Genomic DNA, 24,371 nt, shown 5'->3' on the forward strand with positions numbered 1-24,371 from the left:
GGTTATCAGTGGGGAGTGGGTAGGGAGAGAGGGGGAAAATGTACAGAGAATAAGTGGCATAAATGGTAGGTAGAAAATAGACAGGGGGAGGTGAAGAATAGTATAGGAAATGTAGAAGCCAAAGAACTTATATGTACGACCCATAGACATGAACTAAAGGGCGGGGGAATGTGGGTGAGAGGGGGTGTGCAGGGTGGAGGGGGATAAAGGGTGGAAAATGGGGCAAATCTAATAGCATAACCAATAAAATATATTTTTTAAAAAAGAAAACTGATACAACATGATACTAGGTTTCTGATTGAAGCAGTTTTCTTTAAATCAATAAAGATTGAAGTTACAGATAAAGAAAATTTAATGTTTCTCCTGGTTTGCACTGATTTTTCTAAACTGCTACAGTGACAATATAAAGGACTAATGGATAATGTGGGTTTTAGAATGAAATTGTAGGTGCTCGATACCATATCTGCCAGAGTACTAGCTATGATGCCTTAGGCTTGTTGCTAGCATTCTCTACTTCTCAGTCTCTTAATCTGTAAAATGGGGTGATGTTGATAATAGCACTTTACTCTTAGGGTTGGTTGTTTTAAGGGTTAAATAATGCAATACAAATAAAGTGCTTAGGTTTGCTCTTAAGCAATTAAAGTCCTCAAGAAATGTAAGTTGTTACTATTTTTCTGAGATCTCTTGAGCAAGGAAAAAGGAAAAGAAGGGACATTGATGCATTACTATTATTATGTGAATCATATGAACTCTGCTGAAATAGAAATTGACCTCAAGGATTCAATATTCTTGAGGGCTCTCAAGTAAATAGGAAAAATCCCAAGTTTTGTGACTTGACTATAGCATAAACAGTATGCACACATATTTAAGGTGATTCTTGAATTTTTAGAGGTCTCTAGGTTTTAGTCCTACAGTTGATGGTTATACCCTTTCTGTTAACTAAAGCTTTAATTGAAAATGTGTACAATATTTCATAAGGTAATCACAATGCTTTCATGCTCCAAAACTGTGGTCCGTTGCTGTGAGAAGCTCTAACCCTGCTTGCTAAAACCTAAGAGCTGAAAGCAGAATCATCTAAAGGGTTTTCACCCCATCTTTAACATTTTTAAGGACTCTTTGTCTTCTTAAAATTACACTACCAAAAAAAGTTTTCTAATAAATTATGATCAATAAAAACAGGATACTGAGAAAATTTAATTAGGGAAATTAAAGGAAACAATTTAAATAAGAGCAGGAACAATATTAGGTGAAATGATAAGCTTTGAATATCCAAGATACACAAAATTTCACAAGAAACCACAAATAGATATAGTTGGTAGTCACTCAACCAAAGTTTCAATGAAACTGTAAATGTCTGTTATTCCCCGATTTCAACACAATGTGATGGCTGATGATTCAACTGAGTCATAACTGATCCCAGGGGAGAGGCCTTCAAGCCACCGCCTTCACTCCATTTACTTCGGAGTGTATAAAACATCTGTAAAATCCAGGGCCAGTCATTCCCCATCTCCTACAGCAGCATCCCAGAAAAGAAACTGACTGGAAAGTTTCAGGTAAGAAAATATTAAATATTATTGCAAACTAAAACATATGTATACACATATAATTTATATATGTGTGTAAATTATAAATTATATATATGTGTGTATATATATATACACACACATATCCTGTAAACTGTCAAAAGTAAAATCATTGAGAATTTCATGTAATGGTTCCTTGGTAATTTGTAAGCTAAGTAATTAAACAATCATTTGGGGTAAACTTTTCTTAAAATCTCCACCCAGCCATACATAGTGAGTGCGTATTTTAGAATGGCCATAAATAAATCTTGGTGGGGGTGGAGGGCAGGCTGGGTGGCACACTGAGACGGTTACAAGGTGAGGCTCATCATTTTGATTTTTATGGGTCTTGAGTCAGGAAACAAAGGGAACATGCAATACCCAATACTCTCTAAAGTACGAACAATTGCCACTTCATTTGTAGCCTGTTTGACCTTTAAATTTTGCTGGTTATGTTATACTCTATGTCATGCTGGTTTTAATATAGAATTGCTTGTGTTTTCTTATGAATTCTTGAATAAAATTGATGCTCCAGAACAATGCATCTTTCAGAGACATACATCCATATACTGCTGTGGGTGGTGCAGCTTAAACAAATAAAATGTGGAAATTGTAATTAGGTATGTCCTGACTACAAGACATAATCTGGAAGTCTGCGATGGTGTTATTTACTCTTTACTGAGTGTGGTTTTGAATAGCCCTTGAACTCTTTAATATCTTCCTATTGCAAATGCTCAGCTTGAATTCTGTCTTCTCTAAAAGTGTCTCCTGAATTTGTTAAGTGACTTGCCCAACATCAAAGAGCTATTGGTAACTTAATATACACTATACCTGGATTTTTTTAAATTTATGTTAACGTTTAGTCTTTCTGCTGACTTCTAGGCTATTTCAGCATAAGATGAAGCTGCTTCTTCTGATCGCAGCCATCTTGGCAACAACAGTTGGTTTCCCGGTAAGTATCCAGTTCTACACTCCAGAGTAATTAGTATTATTTTATTCTAATCAGGAATCCAAATGTTTTCCCTTCACACACACTGTATTCTACTTTATAAACATGTCTAACACCTGCTCTTTTAATATTATATTCTAGAAAACATTGTAAATGATGTATTGTTCACTGCATAGTTCAATTCCACATAGCCTTGGTATAGGGGAATTAGTGTCATTTAAAATACATGTTAAGACTTGTCAGAAAATGGTTCCTACAATATATTATGGACACTCAAATGCTAGATATTTAAAGAAATGAATGCTATGAGAAAATATCAGGTAGTGAGTAGTCAAATTCTTTCCTTCATACAATGTGTACAAGTCTCTCAGTTTGTGTGCTTCACCAGCATGACTTGAATTAACTTCACTGTTTGAGTTTCAGGTCACTCAAGACCAGGAAAGAGAACCACGAAGTGTAAGTTACATTTCCTCTTAACATATAAGATTTCCATGAGAAATATCTGTGGATATATGTGGTTAAAGATACTCCTTTATCCAAACTTCTCAAACTCTAGAGAAATCTTTAGAGTTTATTTATTAGCACTCAACAGTGTAGACTTTAGGGATTTGATCTCTGCTCACATAAAGGGAATAATGTGAGCATCTCATGTAACAATGGGACCCAAATTGAAATGTATACAAATTGAAAACCCTTTGCATTTATCCTGTGATAAATTGAGTTATGATATCTTTTTCTAAAATTATCAAGCCTTATTTAATAAAGGTTCACAATTTCTAATGCCTCCACTCTGTTTTAACTCTACAAAGTCCATTCCAGAGAAAGTAAAAATAATGATAATTAAAACTTGAGAATTAGGAAATGTGTGCAAGCGTTGATAATCCCACCAGAGGTAAATTCAGTAATGGAACATTTAAGGCTAAACAGTTAATCAAAAAAATGTTTTTAGAAAAGGAAAGACAATTTGAAAAGAAGGAGTTTTGTTTGGGAATTTCTTTATACTCATAAAAATCTTTTTAAAAATATGTATTTATTAGAGAGAGGGGGAAGGGTGAAGAAAGAGAGGCAAATATCAATGGAAGAGAGAAGCAGCCATTGGCTGCCTCCCATGCATGCCCCACCCTGGAACCCAGGTATCTATCTGCCCTGACTGAGAATCAGACCATGACGCCTGACCAACTGAGCCACACCAGTCTGGGCTCAAAAATCTTTTTATCTGAAAGGAAGCACGGCTTGGAGGCTAAAACCATAGTGTTAAGGATACAGAACTTGATAAGGATATGAATAGATGGAGAGGGAAAGAGGGGAGAGAGAAGAGATGAAGAGGAGACTGTGTCTAACATATGATTTGGGTAAAGACCTTGTATAAATGCAAAGGGAGACACTTAACATCCCCTCACCCACACCCTCCCCTTTGGCCTTATAATTGTAGAAGTAATTATCTGAAAAATTTGGCTATGAGTAGAAAGGTACAAGAACATAGTTATCTTAGTAATTTCCTAAAATGATGTAAATTAATCAAATCCCTGTTCTTGGTACACATAGAAAAGGTAAATGATTTTAGAGTTTCTAAAGCCTTTTACTTAAAAATGAAGACACACATGTTAAAAGATTATTTTATATCTTTCCTTTAAAAGGGTAAAACAGCCTTTTTAATTTCTTTTTTTTCCCCAACAGCTCAGTGGAAGCTATGAATCACCTTCGCAGTTTTATGTGCCTCCTTACCAATATCCACCATTCGGCCCATATCCGCCATTCCCCAATCAACGATACCCATGGTTTAGATATTGTTTCTTTCCTCTTCCAATATCTGCGCCTGACCCCACATCTGTCAGTGGACAGTAAACAAGAGTCCTGGTGCAATGTCAGATGCAACGGGTGGTAAGTATACAGAGGACAAGGCATGCACTTTTTACGTTTGTTGTCTGCGGATTGCAATGCGTCATTCCATGAAAAAAAGATGTCACAATATTTTCACTTAGCCACACTCATTTACAATTTGTATCAACCTTTTTCTCCAATAAAGATTGTCGGGGTCTCTACTCAGAGATACATGCATGTGCCCTCCATGATCTTATCAACATCGCAGTTTGAAACCCTCCTTTTCTGCGATATAATAGAAACAAATACTTTCTTACAAAAAGTTTTTAACATTTTTCTACTATGATCACCATATGTGTATTTTGGGGCTCAATCAGAAGGCTAAAGAAGGCAAAACTTTAACCAAAGTGGAGATCATCATAGATGAACTTGTGGATGTAGGATCTAAACTTGATTTCGGCCTACTCCTTAGAAAATCATGTACTTTTCTACTTAATATTAAAAACCCAAACCAACCTATGATTGTCACATTATTAGAAAAATCCTAAAGGCTGAATGTTCCACTTATAGTAGAGGTCCCTGTCATCTTTCCATGCCAGAAACAAAGTTGATGGTCTGTTAATTACCATCATTACATGTTAATTACAAGATGAATTGAGGGAAAGTAGACTATATTAAAAGTATATTAAAGATTACATTAAGACCCAGAGGACTATTTTGTTTCCTAGTTTCAAGAAAAAATTCAGCTAACACCTACCACTGAAAGAAGACCTCTGTCTTCTTTCTTGCATTTACTGTCTCCTTGAGCAGAAAGTTTCCCAATTCTTAAACTAGATGTACTTTTGAGATCATCTAGTAATTAAAAAGCAAAAACCTTGCAAGTTCACAAGCAAATGACCCATTAAGATTGATAACTGTATGCCTGTTATTTTTTTCAGGTCACTAAAATGGAATGCAAGCCACTTCTTTGAAGAATTAATAATCCTGTTAATAAACGAAAAATAAATCTAATTAAAGTTACATACAGTATTCTCTTATCAATTTCTTTAGTGGTCATCTTTTGTTAACATAAAGATTATGATTTTCTATTTTCTAAATGTGTGTTACCAGTAGTAATACAAAATATATTTTAACAAGTTTTAATATACTCTTCTTGATAAATAAACAGTCTAGAGAAAGTATAGGGAGTGGAGGTAACCAAAGTCAATCAGCCTTGGAAATACCTTGAATGAAAATCTATTCAGCAGCTTATGCTCTGTATTTGCACTGAATGCATCAATAGAGCCAGAGGTTGATTTAATTTAATTCAAAAAAGTATGAGTAATGGAGTCTCAATTGTTCAATTAAATCTGTAGTTTATTCACAGTAGGCTATTAAGCTTGATGCATTGGTAAAGAATCTCAAAACCACTCAAGTACTACCTCTAACTTCGAAAAACTGATAATGGGTGAGATACTAAAACAGCATGTTTATCATCTTGGTAGGTTACAAAGTCCTTTCTCTTTTTATTTTTTTGTTTGTTTGTTTTGCTTTGTTTTCAAAGGATAGTGTTTATTACTTTTACATACAGAAAACTCAACAGTGTACACTTAGCCCAGTTTGGTGGCCATTTCCTTAGCCTTGGCCTTTTCCAGCTTGGCACTGTGAGCCACAACTTTGGGCCCAAGACGTTTCCTCCCAGTGGCAGTGAATCTCATCATCTCTCTCACTGTAATTGGCCCGGATAACTTCCACCAGCTTAGCCAGCACTCCCTTGTCTTCTGAGTTAACCTGTGTGAAGGCAATGGTGCAGTGTTCCTGTGGACTGAACGCTGCAGCCTGGCCTTCCCCTTAGAGATGCAGGAGGGAAACCCATCTTCTGGCACAGGGCAGGCAGGAAGACAACCACCTCGATGAGCTCCACATCATGTGCAATCACTACTAGCTGGGCCTTCTTGTTCTCCACCAGGGTGGTGACAGTGTGAACCCCTGCTAGAAGGACAGGTGGCATCTTGGTGGGGACATCCCCTTCACCAGCATCTTTTTTCTCAGACTGGCCAGCCATCTCCACTTCTTCTCTTGCTTTGTCTCTGGTTAGCACTTGTGGGCCAGCTTGAGGAGCTGTGTAGCTCTTTGGTGTCCAAGGCCTGAGTGAACTGGTTAGTGGCAAGAGGCACTTTCAGACACTTATAGACATAGCCCTTGGCCACTGCAGCCATAATATAGTGGGGCCATTTGACAAAGTGGGTGAGGTCCCTTTTGGGCTGAACATCCTGTCCAATGCCAAAACTCTTGGGCTTTTTCTCAAACAGGGAATATAACACCTTCTTGGCCTCCTGCCTCTTTATGACAGCAAGGGCCAGTGCCACCTTCTTCTGCCTTAGACTTCCTTCCCTTCATTATCTTAGTTAGCAGGAGGAGAGAGCCAGAGTCCTTTCTTTAAGTCATTATATCATTAAACCTTTACTTAATGTCTGTATAGTAGTTACATTTCAACATGGGGAAACTGAAGATCATGAAAGTCCTGTGGACCTGCCCAGTCATAAGTCTAGTATGTGGCAGAAAAGAAACACACCACTGGGATATTCCAACTCCTATGCCTCTGTTTCAGCTGCTGATCTAGCAAACAGACTCTGAGTCCAGGCCTGCGTGATGGCTGTGCCAAAAACCAGTTAAGTTGATGTTTTCATTTTATTTCAGGAGGAAAAATCAAAACCACGCTAAGATAGGAAACAGCCACCCATTGCCTCCTCTGTCGATCCACCACACTGCCACCTGTGTGATTTTTCAAAACATGTATTGACTTATACTCTGACTTGCTCCAATGCCTTGGAAGGCTTCTTACTGCTTGCAATATAAAATCTGTTTTCCTCTGCATGGCATTCAAGGCCTTCTACATACTAATCTTGAAGTACTCTTCAAATTCCCCTGCCACCAGACCAGCCTCCCTAACACCCCTGCTGTCACACCAGGCTATTGCCATTCCCCACACTTGGCCTTCACTCCCACACACTGTGCCTTTGCTTATGCTATGCTCTCTTCCCTGAATGTCCATTCCTGTGTTCTAGTGTGTAAATCCAATTTATCTTTCAAAGCCCACATCCAATATTATGACTTCCATGAGAAACTTTCTCCTCTCTCTCCAAACACAATGAATCACTTTCACCCTTTCACCCTATCCCGCAGCAGTTTGCTTTCACTTACGTCTGAATCTTAGTTTTACCTTCCAATAAATAATTCACTTATATTTCTATATCCTTCCTGAGGAGATTATAAGTTCCTGGAATATCACAATAATGTAACTATTCCCCAGTACTTAGCAGAGCAGAAAGTATCCAGTGAATGTTTGATAAATAAAATATATAATAAAATGTTAAAAAATATAGTTTCATATCATTGACATATATCAACATATGTTATCAAAAGATTTTTTGTGAGAAAAAACAAAAACTTCTTAAAGCCAATATTTAAATGGTAACAGTTCTTTCTTACTCAGTTACAATATTAACATCCATACTCTGCTATTGAAATTGTAGGGCCCATAAATGTCAAGTTGTGAATAAATAAAATTATTTTTTCAAAGACAATGTAAGCATCACAAGATATATACATGTCTATGTTTTAAGGATTTAACATTTGTGCCAGCTTTGAGAAAAGAGAAAAGTTTATAGGCTTTTACTTTAACAACTATATTTTCTCTTTCATATAAAGGAAGTGCACATAGCAGAAGCTTTGTGAATTTTATCGAGGGACAATTTGTTCTGCTCCTTAGTTCCCATAAATCCCATGATAAACACTCTAGAGACAAACTCTGGAGGAGGAAAAGGTGGCAGGCAGTGATGAAAATAAACTCTCTTGTGGTACATGACAAAAGCCACCCAGCGAGATCTCGGGATGAGCCTGCCTTTGTGTCACAATGGCAACCTTTGTCCCTACAGATAAACGATCAGGAAGTTATAAAAATTCTCTTTGAACAAAGATTACATTTCTCCGCCCAAGTTTAAATTGTTGAGAGCTGAAACCCTTAGTGTCAGTGAGGGAACTTCTGCCCTGACGCATAAGATGGCTGTGAACCAAGACCAGCCTAATGAGCCTTTGGCCCAGTTTGAGCAGGGAAACTGCCATCTCCCTTGGCCATTTCCAGGGATTGAATGTTCCTCACACAATCAGTATCCATTCTTTGGTATTAAAGTCAGTGATCCCAGTTAGAACTAGGGGAGGGACAGTGAGAGGATCAAACTGTCCTCAATATAATTTGGTAAACTGATTTTACAGGGAACATTTCCCAACCTTACAGCTGACAGATTAGAGGCCATTGCATGACTGAGGAAAGGCAGTAATGGGAAACCTAGACGAAGGGGTAACAAGAAGGTAGGAAATCAGAACGTGAAGGGTGGCCAAAGGCAAACCTTGGCAGCTCAGAACTCTGGGAGGACCAGCTCTGTAATTTACTATCTTTCCTCTTTGTGTGTGTGTGTGTGTGTAAGTCTTTGATATATGTCTTTAACTCACATATTAGAACTTTTATTCACCTCAAATTATGTCGTTGTACCTTTATGAGAAAAAAAATACACTGTCAATAACTTTTTAACTACTAGATTTGTGGAGCAAATATATTCTATTAAAATGAATCTGTTATTCTCCCACTGGATTTGGGCAACATCATTCCTTTGGTTATTGTGATTGGTGGGACAGTTTCTCAACAAGCCATTTTCCAACCAAAGCTCCATTTTCTTTTGTAATCTAATGGTTTATGAGGATAAGATCCACACAAAAGCACTGCTTCCCAAAGTGTGCTTCTTGAAGCATTATTTTTACCAGATAATCCCCAAAATAAATATTCATCCTCAAAATAGCCATTGGAAATTTCCGGTATACATACATATGAAAACATCTTGAGAATACCAGTTTAACAGATCATTTTGCTTAACTACACTTCCCAAACTAGACTGACAGTAGAATGATCCCCATATAAAACAGCTGATAAAATCAGTGTGTACTGGAACACTCTATGCTATTTTAAAATATAATCAGTTATAAAGACACTAAGCACCACCAATTATTGACAAAGGTTTTTATGGAAAAGTAAACAGAAAGCTAAATTCATCTCTACTATTCCGTTAGTTCCTTAGGGAGAAGATTCACATGTCTTCCATATAATCTTTCAGATTTTATTCATTCTCTAAAAAAATAAATACTTATTTTGGGCCAAGCATTGTGCTAAAACCTAAGGATTTGGAGAAAGGATTTTTTTTTTTTTTGCCTTTAAAAATCTTACAATCTAGTGAGGGGAGATAAACATGCATATGATTTAAATAAATAAGTGCTCCAATAAAGCAGTTACAGGGTTGTTTGTTTTTAAACCAGAGGGGAAACAATCTCTGCCTACACAAATTAGAAAAGGCCCCACAGGTGACTTTGAGCTGAATCTTAATGGGCAAATATGCTACTGACAATTAGATAAGCACAGACTAGTGGTTCAACTAGTGTTTACTGGTAGGAAGCTCCGTACTCAAATAGAAATTTTTTTCTTCACATGTTGTATTGTTGTTCAAGCACAGTTGTCTCCGTTTTCCCCCCACCACTCCCCCTCAACCCAGCCATCCCCACCTCCCACCCTTGATCCTACCCACCTTTGGCTTTGTCCATGTGTCCTTTATACATGTTCCTGACAACCCTTCCCCCTTTTTAATGACATTTAGCTTCAATGGGCAAAGTTAATTGAGCAAACTATGGGAATTAAATTATTTAAAATCTATTTCTAATGAATATAAGAAGGTCTTTTAACCTTAGGAGTAACTTCTGACATTAGAAACAAAGGGAAAGTCATAAACATCTTAGTAACACCTTTGTTCAGTACATACATTTCTGTTCACTTTTTACAGAGATTCAGAGAACAAATACCATCTGATGAGCTGATATTTATTTGTAAATGGGTAAGATATGGGAGAGAGTAGTTTCCCAAAATTCCTTGTCAGTTCAATAATATCCAGGCAGAATTGAAACTTCTGGGAAAAGTTGGGTCAATCCAAGGTAGCTGAAGGTAGTTAACAGCAACAGAACAATGTGAGGCATTGACAGTTGATGTGTTCCTCCTCCCAGTAGCTAAAAAAAGCTTCTAATTTCAACTACCCAAGACTTTCAGAAGGGAATAAAGTAAAACCAGAGCACCACACTGAACTCTAGCTTCAGTCAGCTAGAGCACAGCTTCCTCAACAGTTGAGGGGAAGTTAGTTCTAATGCTCCCACAGGAAAATCAATTCCAGACAACCCATCTCTTATCTATAATATCAGCTTTCAGTGAAATAAATTAGAATTTTAGGAGAAAGAGATAATATGCCATCCACCTTAGTTCTTCATGACTGGGTTCTGACTGCATCCAGAAGAAAGTAATGATTTCCAAACTTTCTTCCATGTAAACAATTATTTATTAGGTGCTTATTAACAATGAAGATTTCTAGGAATATCCCTTCCCTGAAGATTTGGACTTAATAATGTAGGGTGAGGCAAGAATTTTCAACTTAAACAAATAGTTCAGATAATTAAACATTTGTGCAAAAAATGTATTTCTAATGTGTCAGACTTAGATGTATGCACTGAGAAACTTATCTTCTAGTGGAAGAAGAAAAAGAATAGTAAATGAACATATGCAAATTTTAAAAATCATTGCCTATTATAATATGTTATGAAAAATTAAAAATGATGAAGGAAAAAAATTACTGTTTTGAAAAGGTGCCAGAGAAAGTGCCTCTAAGAAGAAAACATTCAAGCTGAAACCTGAATAATACCAATGAGACACTACTGAGAATAATCGGGGTAAGAACATTTCACAGACTATGAACAGAAGTGAAAAGTTCTTAATCTGGGAAAGGAAAAGAAAGGCTATCAAACCTGCACATAGTGAGAGAAAATGCATAGAAAACAGGTAAGAGGGATGGAGGAGACTAAGTTATATACACACCAATAGGCCCTGATAAAATATTTGGAATTTACTCTAAGTGCTTCGGAAGGTTTTAAGTAAGAGAATAATCATATGAGTAATATATCCCAAAAATAACATTTCTACAACTGTGTGAGGAGTAATTATAAGGTAACAGAGTGAAATTAATGATACAAGGAAGGGACCTATTAGGATGATGAGGTGTGAGATGTCACTAGATGGGACTGATCAAGGCAATAAAGATAAGACTAGAAAGTGATGGCAGATTTAGGGTATTTTGTTAAGATAGTGTGTATCATTTTTCTAATAGATTATTGGGAAGGAGGAGACAAAAGATGATAAAAGAAAACCCATAGGATATTTTCTTAAGTCCCTGGGAGTATCACGGTGTCATTTACTACAGAGGAAAAGACTAGAGGAGAACATGGTTTAAAAAAGGAATATGTTTGTAAATCAAATATTCTACCTTGTTCATGACACATTTGTTGTGTCTATTTCCATACAAATTGAGTTAAAAGAACTATTTGATACCTGAATCTCCAGTGAAGTTAACAGAATGTAGATGATATTTAAGGATATACAAATGGAGTAGGTCAATTATAATGATACTCAAAATAGAGAGGGAAAAACGGTAGAAGGGCAATAAACTCAGAAAGACTCCTTGAAGTTTTCCCAAACTGAGAGTTTGAGGAATATAAGAGGAACCAAAGAAAAATTAAGAGCAGCCAACAATCTGAGAGGAAAAAACAAGAAGAAATCATTACAAGTGAGAAAGCCTAATCGCCATGTCAAAGGCTGCTGAGATTGACTAAAGAAGTAAATGGCAGCATTGGATTGGGCACATGAATGTCACAGTTGCCCTGACTATCTATTTCAAATGATGTGAGATGAACTAAACACCTGTTAGGGTGACTATAAGACAGCTTCTAATGGCCTTAGAATCATAACAGATAAATAATGCTTTGCACAAATCAAAAGTTTTCTTGATTACTTGTACTTTTAGATCTGTGTTCTTATGATGAACCTAGATACTCTAGGATCCTAAAAGTTACTGAAGTATGAATTTACATGTTGAGTAATGCTAAATTCACAGTGACACTTATTCTGGGCTCCAGATGACATGAAATGTCTCCTCACAACCTCAAATGGGTCTCCCTATCAAAGTCCAACAGAAAGCATTACCTCTTTACAAGTTCCCTGCAAGCAGAGACTGTGACTGTCTACCATTTTTCAAAGTTCTACGTATTTTATAAGTGTGTACATTGTTTATTTAACCGAATTATTTACAGGAGAGCAAAAACATGATACTCCATTTTTCTAGGGTTAAAAAGTGGAAGAGCATCTTACGCTATTTTTCTATGATTTTTACATATAGCCATGGTTTCCAAATTATACAAATTTCTGCACCAAAATATGAATTTTATGATGCCTGAAGAATTAATTATACAGAAATGCATGTTAGCCACTTACCTCAGAACTACTGTCATGAGCATTGTTGTGCCTCAAGCCCACGATAGAGTATTGAGACCAGCCTGGCACTAAAGAAGTAGCTGGGAAATGAAAGAAGATGGAAAAAAATAAACACACATGCACACGAATACCACCAAAAGATGAGAAAGCAGACACAAAGTACATATCAGATGTAAGAAATGCTGACAGAATAATAAAAAGTTGCTACAGATAAAAGAATGTATATTGATTCAATCATTTCACATATTACACAATGTTTACTTCATAGTGTTTGAAATGTGAATGTATGAACCCACAACAGCCTCTTACCCAGCTTCACTACATGAGTAGTTATGTAAATAGACACTGATTATCAGGACCTAAACAAAAACAAGCTGTACCTTGACCGAGAATCCCTGCTGGCCTTCTTCCCAGACCCCAGGGATGCTTCAGGAGTAGGCTATGACACTTAAGACAAATACGTGACTAGATCAAGGTTGGTGCATCAGTTCCAGGCTACAAACACTCTAAGTTTTGAGACTGTTCAGCACCATCCCAACATCCTGCGATGTCCTATCATGGGACTTGTGATTTCACTGTTGTTTTTCTTTGGAAAACAGCAGGGTATCTGAATAGCTCCAGTATAGAATTCACCCAGTTCATCTACAACTGTCACTGAAAATGCTTTTGCTCTCTTATATTGTATTTATATATATATATAGATATAGATGATATAGATATAGATTAGATATAGATATAGATATAGATATATCACTAGTAATCAAGTAAATTAGACTTCAGTTCCACAGAGCCAGGATCTTTGCCTGCTATGGTTATTAATTTATCCCTAATGCCTGGAACAGTACCTGAAATAATTTAAGTGCACAAAGAATACCCAGCCCTGCAAAGCTCCTAAGAAAGCAGATTCTTGTTTGAAGTAAATGGGTGACCCTGCTATAGAAATGGTTTTCTTTTGGTAGGGGGAAAGTTTCCTAGCATTCCCAGGTAAAATATGCTTTGCTGATAAAACAATGTTTTAAAGTTGTTCTGAGTCTCTGGTATCTGTGAATTAAGTGAAGACTCAACTGACATCAGTATCATTCTATGGCTTCACATCAATGACTGAGAAATTACCACATGGAATAGAACACCTCCATAATTTGGAAACTGACCAGACCATATTCTTCCAACTGTCACCTGATCATCACAACCAAAGGAAAACAGTGTGACTGAACAGTCCAAATAGAATGGCCCATCTGATTACTTTAACAGCTTGTTTGAGCAGTTTTGAAACTCTGCCATCTTTCTCAGAACTGCAGAAGCAAACTATTCTGAGAAATAGAAAATCTATACAAAGTGGGTAAACATTCTAGGGTTCTGAACATTGTTCCTAACTTTCTAAGACAAGAAATATTTCTAAGAAAAACACAGGAATGTAAAAATAACCACAATGCTGATATTATCTCTTGTTTGTATTCTGGCAGTCCTACACTGGTCCTGTAAACACACGCATTAGCGAGGTCTTCACAGCTAAAGTTAAGTCACAGTTAACACTTTTCCCAAAGAAATGCAAGCAAAAGAAAATATTCATTTCTAAGTTATCTAGGCAAATTGCTTGGTAAGTTGCATTTTACAAAAATATCCCCCATATTGGTGGTTTTATGATATATATGATGTAAGACAGAAATAGCTGTCCTTAAAATGGAAAAACTATTCCCATTCCAATAATTAATTTTAGACATCCAAAATGATTCACATGTTATTGAAACTTAAAAATCTGAAAAGAACTTTGATTTGTAACAGATTAATAATCAACAAGTTGATTGTTTATTTATTGAATGCATATACCATGTCACAGCTCAAATCCAAATAAGTTTATATAAAATTTATTTGGATTTACCTTATAAGAAATTGCACTTGTGTGTGTAAGAGATGGCAACTTTTCTAATTTTTAAATACAATAGTTATAATTCTGGAAGGAAAAAGTCCAACCACAGCTCATAATATATGTAGGGTTGCCTGATATATGGTTTTTTTAAAAAGGGGGCATTTAAAATATGAAACTGTTTTGGCTAGTTGCTTTTCATTTTAACAATAGCTATTCAAATAGGTGGGATTAGTTGATTAAGAATACAATTAATATTTTTAAAATGCCTTTATATCTCTTTATAAAAATAAAAATTCTTTAAAAAGTGTCAATAGTCTCTTTTCAACCTTCATGAATAGCAACTCTATTTCCCCCCTCTCCATTTCATTAATTAAGATTGACCCAAAGATAACTCTGCTGTCATCAAATCTTTCCTTTTTGTCATTTTCCTATTGGGTAAACATAGGAGGAAAATAAATTACATGACACAGGACAGTAATACCCCTTAGTCTTCAGTTCTTTACCTTGAGTCTTCTCTGCAGTTAGGAGGCCAAACCAACCTACTGCCGAGCAAGACCCACAGACACAAGGAAAGGTAATTATATTGAAATATCAAGAGATAGAATGATTCCTTTTCACACTAGTTAGTGATAACAGCACCAAAAATAAAAGTCACATTTTATTTTTTTGAACTTTAAATTGTTAAGCTTGAATACATATTGACATCATTTTGAGATTAGTTTCTAGCCTAAACCTTAGATTTTGTATGATATTATGATCTAATTTATTTTTAATTCCACTTTGGGTCAAAGTCAAGGTTTGATACTGGCTAAACTACTGAAGACAATGAAAATTTTAAAGAAAAAGGTGTTCAAGATAATGAACCTATCTCTACAGATAAAGATAAGAACTAACTTGCCACAAAGATGGGTGTGTTATAACAATCCACATGAATCCCTTAATTAATTTCAAATTTTATTTCAATCCAAGTGTCATAATTTCATTTGCTATAACTGTTGTTTTAAAACATGCCTTTCATATCCTCATTAAAGCTGAATAATCCATACTTACCTGGCAGGGGAGATACCATGATCACAAAGCTGAATAATTCTACTGTTTCACAATAAGGCAAACTTAAATACTCATAGGTTTAACTGGGTAATAACTTAAATATCATTCTATCTCTATGATTTCTGTTTATGCTAAAAAGGAAGGAATTACTATCATTTTACAGAATGTTTGTGTGAATTGAAAAGAAGTCTGTGATTCATCATGGAAAATGTTATAACTTAGTCTATAATCTTAAATAGTTGTTTTTTACTTGCTTTTTTGCAATACATTGACTTTTTTAAAGTTCAAGTTCTATGTTTCTTGAAAGATGAAAAGTCTTTACACTTTACTGTAGTGTTGCCTCACAGAATAAATGACAAATTTAACTTTGAAAAAATAATTAGATTTTACAAAAGTAACAAATAAATAAGAACAAACATAAAAAAGTTAACTAGCGATTATAATACAATATTGCTGTCTATTTTACTATATTAAAATCATCAAACTTGCTAAAATATTAGATCTTAATTATTCCAACCACAAAAATTATAATTATGTGATGTGATAAAGGTGCTAATTACCACTATGACAATCATATATCAAATCAACATATTGTACATCTTAAATTTATACAGTGTTATATGTCAAATATATTTTCATTGAAAAAAAAGTTAACTGGCAAGTGAGGAATTAATAAGGAACTCCATCCCTGTCAGTGAAACTTGAGTGTGATATAGGTTTTTCAAATTTAATTTCACATGAGTTCTTTTCCATTCAATGATATCCTATCAGTGGTTCTGAAGTCAGTTGAGTAGACAGCCTTCCTAGTCATCATTACCTGAGAATCTGAGACAAGAGTAGACTGCTGTGTTCCTCTGTGCCCCTTCTTTGTAAAACTCACTTCATAGGACTCAAGTCTGTACAAGTATGGCATATTGATGGCTGCAAAAAATATAGTTAAATATGGTTAGTGTTTACTTCACAAATACAATATGCACTTAAATATTAAAAGTTTGAGGTGTTTCACGTATCTCTATGAAGACAATTTATTAAAAAAGGATCATATAGGCAGTTGTGACAACCCAATACTTGATTAGAAAGGTAAGACTAACTTATTTCTTTCAATATTTCAGTCAAATACACAATTGTCAAATCTATATTTCTCATTAAAACAATAAAGTTAATCATATTATTTATGAATACTGGAAAAGCAAATTATTTAAAAAAACTTTTTCACAATACCCTCCCCTTTACCTTAAATATTCCTGGTTTATCAATCATGAAATTACAGAATTTTAGAAATCACTTAGTTTAAACCTTCATTTTATAAACAAGAAAGATGAGGCTCAGATAAAAAAAATTACTTACTTGCCAAAGCTATACAACTAGAGATAGAGATTCAGATAGGACTCAGTCCTCTAAAAGAATGTATAGTCACATCATTCTGGAATTCAAAACCATTCAACTGGTTTTTGTTGTTTATAAAGCCATGCCTAACTCTTTAACCTGGCAAATAAGGCCTATCCCTTTTCTGCCCTAAACTTTCTTCCCAACTTTATCTTGCTCTTCTCATAAAACACTTTACTCACAATGTGCATGGATATTCCCAAGATTTTTAGTTCTGCTTGAAAAATTTCTCTCCCTATTATATTAATATCAGCATGGGCAAGCCCTACACGTATACTATCTCCTACACAAAGAATTTGTGGATTTCTCAGTGGAAAACTTATCTGCAGAAAAACACTTTTGAGGCATTTTTACTTTCTCACCTCTCACAGTAATTTGTGTATAGTACAGTTCTCCTCCTAAAATTGATGCTACCTGACAAGTCGACAAGACCAAATCAGCCTGATAAACTCAACTCTTGACACACTGCCTTTTTCCTAGTAGGTTCTTGGTGGGTGGTAAGTAAATAAATAGATGATTAACCTTGTAATGACATTTTCAGTAATATAGTCAAAAATTAAAATTATAAATTTTATACTCCAAGTTTTGTTATTCTAAAGTTTTTGATAAAATACATTTCCATATTGGCTAAATCTACCCATCAATCTGTTTTTATTTCCTTAAAAAAGAAAGCATGTTCCATATCACTCCTAAATTATTAATAGCAGATCCTTTTAATTTAATACTTTTCATTTCTATTCTTAGGTGCAATGATGAAGAATTTTTTTCTAGTTGTGAATATCCTGGCATTAACCCTGCCATTTTTGGTGAGTTATTTTCATCAAATGAATTTATTTAATGGCTCTAATTATGTAAATTTCTCAATACACTTATACTGTATAGAATTAAATATCTGCATACAAGATATATTTCTTTAAAGTAATTTATATTTATTTCTATTATAAAATTAAAGTCATGTATTTCTGAATATCCTTTTAGTTCCCAGGAATTAAGAAACCATTCTTTATCATGTACAGAAAATCTTTAAAATCCTGATGTTATAGAGAAAATACATTCTAAGGGGAAAAACTACACTGAAAAATTTTTAATTATAAAATGCTCTAAAAATAATTTATTAAGAAGAATACAGAAATCACAGTCCAAGATCACAAATTTTAAAATTAAATTCCTATCTCACACAGACTCCAATCTCTTCAGGCATTAAATCCTTAAAGATTAAAAGCTAATTCAAGCTTCCCCACCAGTTTCAAAGACCTTGACACATTTACCTTTAACATTCAGACATTATGGGATCTTTTATTATACTCTTCCCTTCATGGCAACTGACTGATTTCTTCCCAGGGATCATAATCCCTGTATCATGTATCAGAAATCATGAGAACTTCATGGTTTTCATTTTCTTGATTAAGTGCTGTGTATTAAAACTAAAAGACCAAGAGAAAGTTTTAATTTTTTAACTAACTTTTATTGTTGTTTTGACTATTGTTCTGCTTTGCTTTCATGTTCATTTGGGCATTCCAGGCAGTTATTTGCCAACAGCAAGAATAGATGGGCAAACATAAAAGATGTAATATGGTCGCCTCTGGGATCATAGAATTTGGGAGGGCACTACTCCTTGTTTCATCATTCGTTATTAAACTTACACTTGCCATTAAGTTCACATCTCAAACTATTCTATTAGATAAATTCTTGGAGCCAAACTTTTTAAATATTTGAATTATTATGACTCATTTATTTTCATTCACTTATTCCTTGAAATTTCATTTTATTGTGGATACCTGCACATTTGGACCTTTGCTTTTATTTTTAAGTGACAGAAATTAAAGTTAAATTAGGAAATGATCTACAACTGCCTGCCCAGTAGCAACTTCTTGCTGAGCTACTAGAGGCTGCTCTAACCCCGGACACTCCCATTTTCACAAAAGTTTCAAGTCCTATGGACTTTAACAAATAATTCAAAAGAAAAATGAAAAATGGATAGATTTTATCATTCAGTCTTATGAGTAGTCAAGATTATACAAATTAAAAGAGCAATTTGATAGCATCTTTTATGTGCTCATGTATTCCTTCTCTCCAAAATAAAAATAGTTCAAATAATATTTATACTAACAATTATGACATGAACTGCACAATTTCATATCCTATTGGTGGCATTATAAGTTGTCACATTTCTGTTCAACAATTTGATAATTCCTATCAAAGAATTTTTGTTTCCAACCCCCCACCCAAAAGTTATATTTTTTTAAAACTATCTTAAGGAATTAATAAAAAGTATTTTAAAAAACCACTAGTACACAAATGTTACCTCCTTATTTATAATAAAACTTTATTGAAAGAAGACTACTGGTAAGAGTTAAAAACATTTCATGACATAATCATTGATCATTTATTTTTCAACCATAAACATATAAGTATGAGAAGTAGGAGAAATATTGAAAAATATTATGAGATTATACTTCCAAAAAAGATACAGGATACTAAATAAACATATACAGGAAGTATGAGATATACATTGATAGTTTATTAAGATGTTCAGATGATCATAACTTCAAAGTATAGAAGATTCTATAATATTTGTATTACTATTTAAACTTTAAACTAGCAATTTTATGTATTTAGAGGAAAACAAGTCTCTGTCTCAATACAACCTGAATTTTGTTATTTTTATCAAATTTCTAATTTTCTATACCTACAACTTTCAAAAGGTTTATGGAATCTTTTTTTAATCCAAGGGATATGTGTGGCAAATCCTGAACTAAAACTGTTATTTAAAAAAAATTATATTATGACCTCATCTCAAAAGTTTATAAAACTTTTGCGAGTTTTTAAAGCTATATATGTACTCGTGTAAGCATCTATGGAAATCATTTTCTCACTCTTCATTTTCCATGCATATTGCAAACCACATTAAGAAAAGTACCATAAAAACAAATAAAATTTGATTTTAAAAAAAATACTAGTATGTGTATAACATTTACACACTGATGTTATGCTAGAGGCAATTGTTTTAAATCTACATAAATCTTATAAATCATCCTAGAACAGAAAAAGGAAAGATATTCAATGTTCCTCTTATTTATAAAAATATACATTTAATACAAACTGAATACAAAAGGAGACCCAAAATACTGGAATTATCTTCAGGAGGTTGGGCCCCTTGTAGTACAGGCTTCCACCACTAGGTGAGTGTTCTAGAAAACCATCTGTATCAGTGCACCAGCTGGTGGTGTTATGAGAGGCTGCATTCAGCTTCAGTGAATTTTTTTTTTAAGACTCTTTCAACACATTTGCCCATTTCGTGATAGGTAATTTATGAGCGTACCTGCTGACACCGTGCTGAGTGTTCAGTGGTTCTGACCCAAAATGGCATGACCACCGTGCCCCATCCTTTCTCTTCACCCAATCTTGCACCCAATGTTTTTCTGAATAAAAAAAGTCCTCAAAGGGAAATGTTTTGCCAATGTGAAATTGGTGAAACAAAAAAATGGCAGAAACACTAAAAAGCATCAAAATTGACAAGTTCAAAAACTGGGGAATTGAAAACATGTCTCCATAGATATTGCATCAAATGAAGAGTGCTTCGAAGGTGACTGAAGTTTAAACATGTAAGAACAAATACATAATTTTTATAAATAAATTCCTGGTTTTATGAGGTTTCTCCTTGTATGTTTTCCATATTTTTAACTTAAACAAATATCAAGTAAGTTTGTTGGCACAAAAGTCAGATCATCATATTATTTTCAACCTTGAATATTTCTCCCTAGGCAATGATTTTTTAAGACAATTTAACCATGAGGTACATTATTACTATTTTAATTAGTAAATTACTGTTACTTTTTGAGTGGTTCACAGACCTTATAGACTAAATAACCATAAAAAATGTTTTATAATATTTCATAATGTCATAATAAAAAGGAAACATATTTTGCCTTTATTATTAAAGTTTTTAAAAGCACAAAAAAAATCTAGACCCTGTCCTACTTTTCAAAAAACTTATTTCTTATTATTTCTTTGAACCTCACCAGAATGCAGAGTGCAAAACCAGGAACAACTAACAGTAAGTTTACTTTAATTATTTTTGGTAGAGACATGAACTTCCAAGTATAATATTCTGCAAAGTTCAATAATATTAAAATGCCTCTGTCTAAAAACTAAATAAATATTTAAACTCCATAAGTAATCTAGTAATTATTGTTAAAACTCCAGCAAACCATCATATGAATCAACCTCAATGTTCACCTGTAAATCTTAATTCTATTTTATAGCCTAACTCATACGGTTTTCATTTTCAGGTATACTGAGCAACATAAGAAAACTGTCTCAGAATTCAATATTGAGGGAAAAATGAAAACAAAAGCAGAATATAATGTCTCCCCAGCCTATTTTTTTTTAAGACTTTGGTAAATATTATGCTCTGAGAACACTTGAATATTTTCCGGCACTTTTATCTACTTCTTCCTTTTGTTTCCCAAATATGTTTAAATGAATATATGTAAATGTTTCTCTTTATGAGAAATGCCTGCTTGCAGTGTAATTTTGATGATTTGTTTCCATTTATATGGAAAAACCTAAGACGTATTTGATAACTACACATAATTAGTAGAACAGAGACCAATACAAATAGAAAACTCCCTAAATGATGTTTAATGGATAAAAGTAAACTGAAAAAATGTAAAGTATAAATCCAGGAATTCTCCCACAACATATTTTATTATTCTGCTACAATTAGTTTAGAAAAGAACAAAGGTCCCCTCAGCCTAATCTCTAGATTAAATAAAATTTTAAACAACTATGAATATGTGGTGAGACTACATATATACACATACATATACCTACATAAAAACGTGTATTTTTCTCTGTGTGTGGATGTTTGTGTATAGTTTGTCACAGCTCTCTAGGAGATTTTTGTAGCTGCTGTACTTATCATAATGCTTGACATTTACTGAGCACTCTTCTTATATGCCAAGCTCTTGCCAATGTGGTTTATATTATGAATTAACTCATCTAATTTGTCTGAAACTAATATTATTTGTAAAATTTGTTGAAAATTAAGTGGAAGGAATGTGTACAAATCATACCTTGTAAAATAATATGGTTGTTGGGTTTACTACTTTTAATATTGTACTTATTCAATGTTAAATAATACAATGTTATTTCGAAAAAATCTGATTTAAGATATCACTACATTCTACCATATAGTAATACAACTCCATGTGATTTATTCTTTGCAGTGTCATGAAAATGAGAAGACTGTTCAATCAAAAGACAGTCAAATATATTCCAATTCATTATGTTCTGAAGAGCTATCCTCACTTTGAACTCAATTACTACCAGAATAGACCAGCTGTACCAATTAATAACCAATATGTGCCTCACCCATACTATGCAAAACAAGTGTCAGATCACGTTCCCAAATTCCTCAATGGCAAGTCCTGCCAATTATCTACCCTCCCATTGGGGTAGGGCACCCATACCCGCATCCATGATTTATTGCCATTCCCCCAAAGAAAATTCAGGACAAAACAGTCATCCCTACTGTCAACACCATTGCTGCTGTTGAACCTACACCTACTCCTAACATTCAACCAACAATTGTAGTTATTCCAGAAGCTTCCTCAGAATTCATCACAAGCACACCTGAGGCTACCACAGTCACATTTACTTCACCTGCGTTCTAAAAGCTCTATGGAGGCATCAAAGAAGACAACAAAGGTAAATGAGCAAAAGAAAAAAATGAAAACAAGATTTATGGTTTTATCAATACAATTATAAACTTTAAATAGTATAAATGGAGTGGGGAGGGGATAGTGGGGAGAGGGGTTTTCAGGAACTAATATAAAGGACACAGGGACAAAACCAAGGGGGAGGGGTACAGGCAGGGGAGGGAGGTGGGTTTGGCTGGGGTGGGGTGGAGGGGTGGGGAGAAAATGCAGACAACTGTAATTGAACAACAATAAAAAAATGTTTAATTAAAAAAATTAAATTAAAAAAGAATAAAAAATAAATAATATAAATGGATAAATTAAATCTGTTATGAAAACAGGAAAAATTACTTGATTACAATTTCAATTTGATGGTGTCATGACATTGATACACTAGATTCTGTTCCGACAAAAAATGAAAAATAATTTTTTACAAAATGAAGAAAACTTGGAGATTTTATTATCAATTTTTTTTGACAGTTGGAACACTACCAGATCTATGCATTTCATTTTATTACTATTCACACATAATAGAGTAAAATATAATGTTGAACTCATGATTTTTCTTATTTCAGAAATAAATTTTCTTAGATTTATACAGAATATGAGTTTAAATACATATTAATCATTCAACAGTTATTCTTGCACTCTAATTTTTGTGTGAATAAAGTGAAAGTAAATATGTTTTCCATACATTCCTTTATTTCAGACATCATTTGTGAAAGAATCCATGTCATTAAGCACCACAAATTTCTTTTATTTTAAGATAAACCCATGGAAAAAATCTAATTCTTAGCTTGAAAAGCATATACACATAAGGATACTTTCAGAACCTTAAATGTGATGCAAAATGTCTCTATTTATTACTTGAGACCATGAATAATGGCAGAGTCTAAAATAAGTGGAAATTTATGGGAAGTAGTTAAAATAAAAAGAAAGATTAATAAAGTAGAAAAAGACCAAAGAGAGTAAAATAATGTGGGGAGAAAGTTACAAATTCTGAATCTTTGTGACAAATATTTTCAGTGCATTATACTATGTCTACGTGCTTTATGATCTAAAATACAACACTGTTATGTGACATAATGATAATAGAGTTAGATAGAGAAGAATGTTTCTTCCACTTGTGTGACCTTAGGCAAGTCATTAGTCTCTCTAAAATTTCATTTTCTCAGAATTTTGGTTACTATGAGATATAAGCGAGACTGCATATTATAAAAGAATTGTAAAAATTGATCAACCTGTAAAATGTAATGCATTAGAAAAGAAAAAGTAAAAGTAATAAATATTAAGATTTACTTATAGCCAATACCTCACATCCTTATTGATTTTAGATAGTAAGGCTTAATTACTATGCATCTATTTCCATATCCACTAATTTGAAGAAAACAACAACAAAAACACTTATTTACTTAGATCAGCAGATGTATAAATTGTATTATTTAATTGATATTTAATAGAACATCTAGTAGAGAAAAAGAATGTAATGATAAATTTTCAATGTTGTAAAATTTAGAAAACAAAATTAGAAAATTAACAGAGACAATATGAAAGCAAGTAATTTAGTATGTAATATATTTTATTAATATAAAATATATTATTTTATGATTATGATTTTAATGGTATAACCATGATTTCTATAGTT

The 24,371-nt window shown here is 33.8% G+C and overlaps 2 protein-coding genes and 1 pseudogene across 2 annotated transcripts; 2 read left to right on the forward strand and 1 right to left on the reverse strand.

The window, feature by feature from the left end:
• The first annotated feature begins 1,513 nt into the window (after positions 1-1,513).
• FDCSP (follicular dendritic cell secreted protein) lies at positions 1,514-5,328 on the forward strand. The gene is made up of 5 exons (XM_071221124.1): positions 1,514-1,553; positions 2,445-2,514; positions 2,935-2,967; positions 4,189-4,392; positions 5,271-5,328. Exons 2-4 carry the CDS (start codon positions 2,461-2,463, stop codon positions 4,354-4,356), a joined length of 255 nt encoding a protein of 84 aa, XP_071077225.1. The 5' UTR covers positions 1,514-1,553; positions 2,445-2,460; the 3' UTR covers positions 4,357-4,392; positions 5,271-5,328.
• Positions 5,329-5,921: 593 nt separating this feature from the next.
• On the reverse strand, positions 5,922-12,744 carry LOC112320618 (large ribosomal subunit protein eL8 pseudogene; annotated as a pseudogene).
• A 5,032-nt stretch (positions 12,745-17,776) lies between these two features.
• On the forward strand, positions 17,777-22,702 carry CSN3 (casein kappa). Its single transcript, XM_024578113.2, is given in 4 exon segments — positions 17,777-17,830; positions 22,256-22,269; positions 22,271-22,416; positions 22,419-22,702. Coding segments are annotated over 4 exon segments (498 nt in total).
• The last annotated feature ends 1,669 nt before the right edge of the window (positions 22,703-24,371 follow it).

This window comes from Desmodus rotundus, chromosome 4 (assembly GCF_022682495.2).
Source record: "Desmodus rotundus isolate HL8 chromosome 4, HLdesRot8A.1, whole genome shotgun sequence".
Taxonomy (NCBI): Eukaryota; Metazoa; Chordata; class Mammalia; order Chiroptera; family Phyllostomidae; genus Desmodus; species Desmodus rotundus.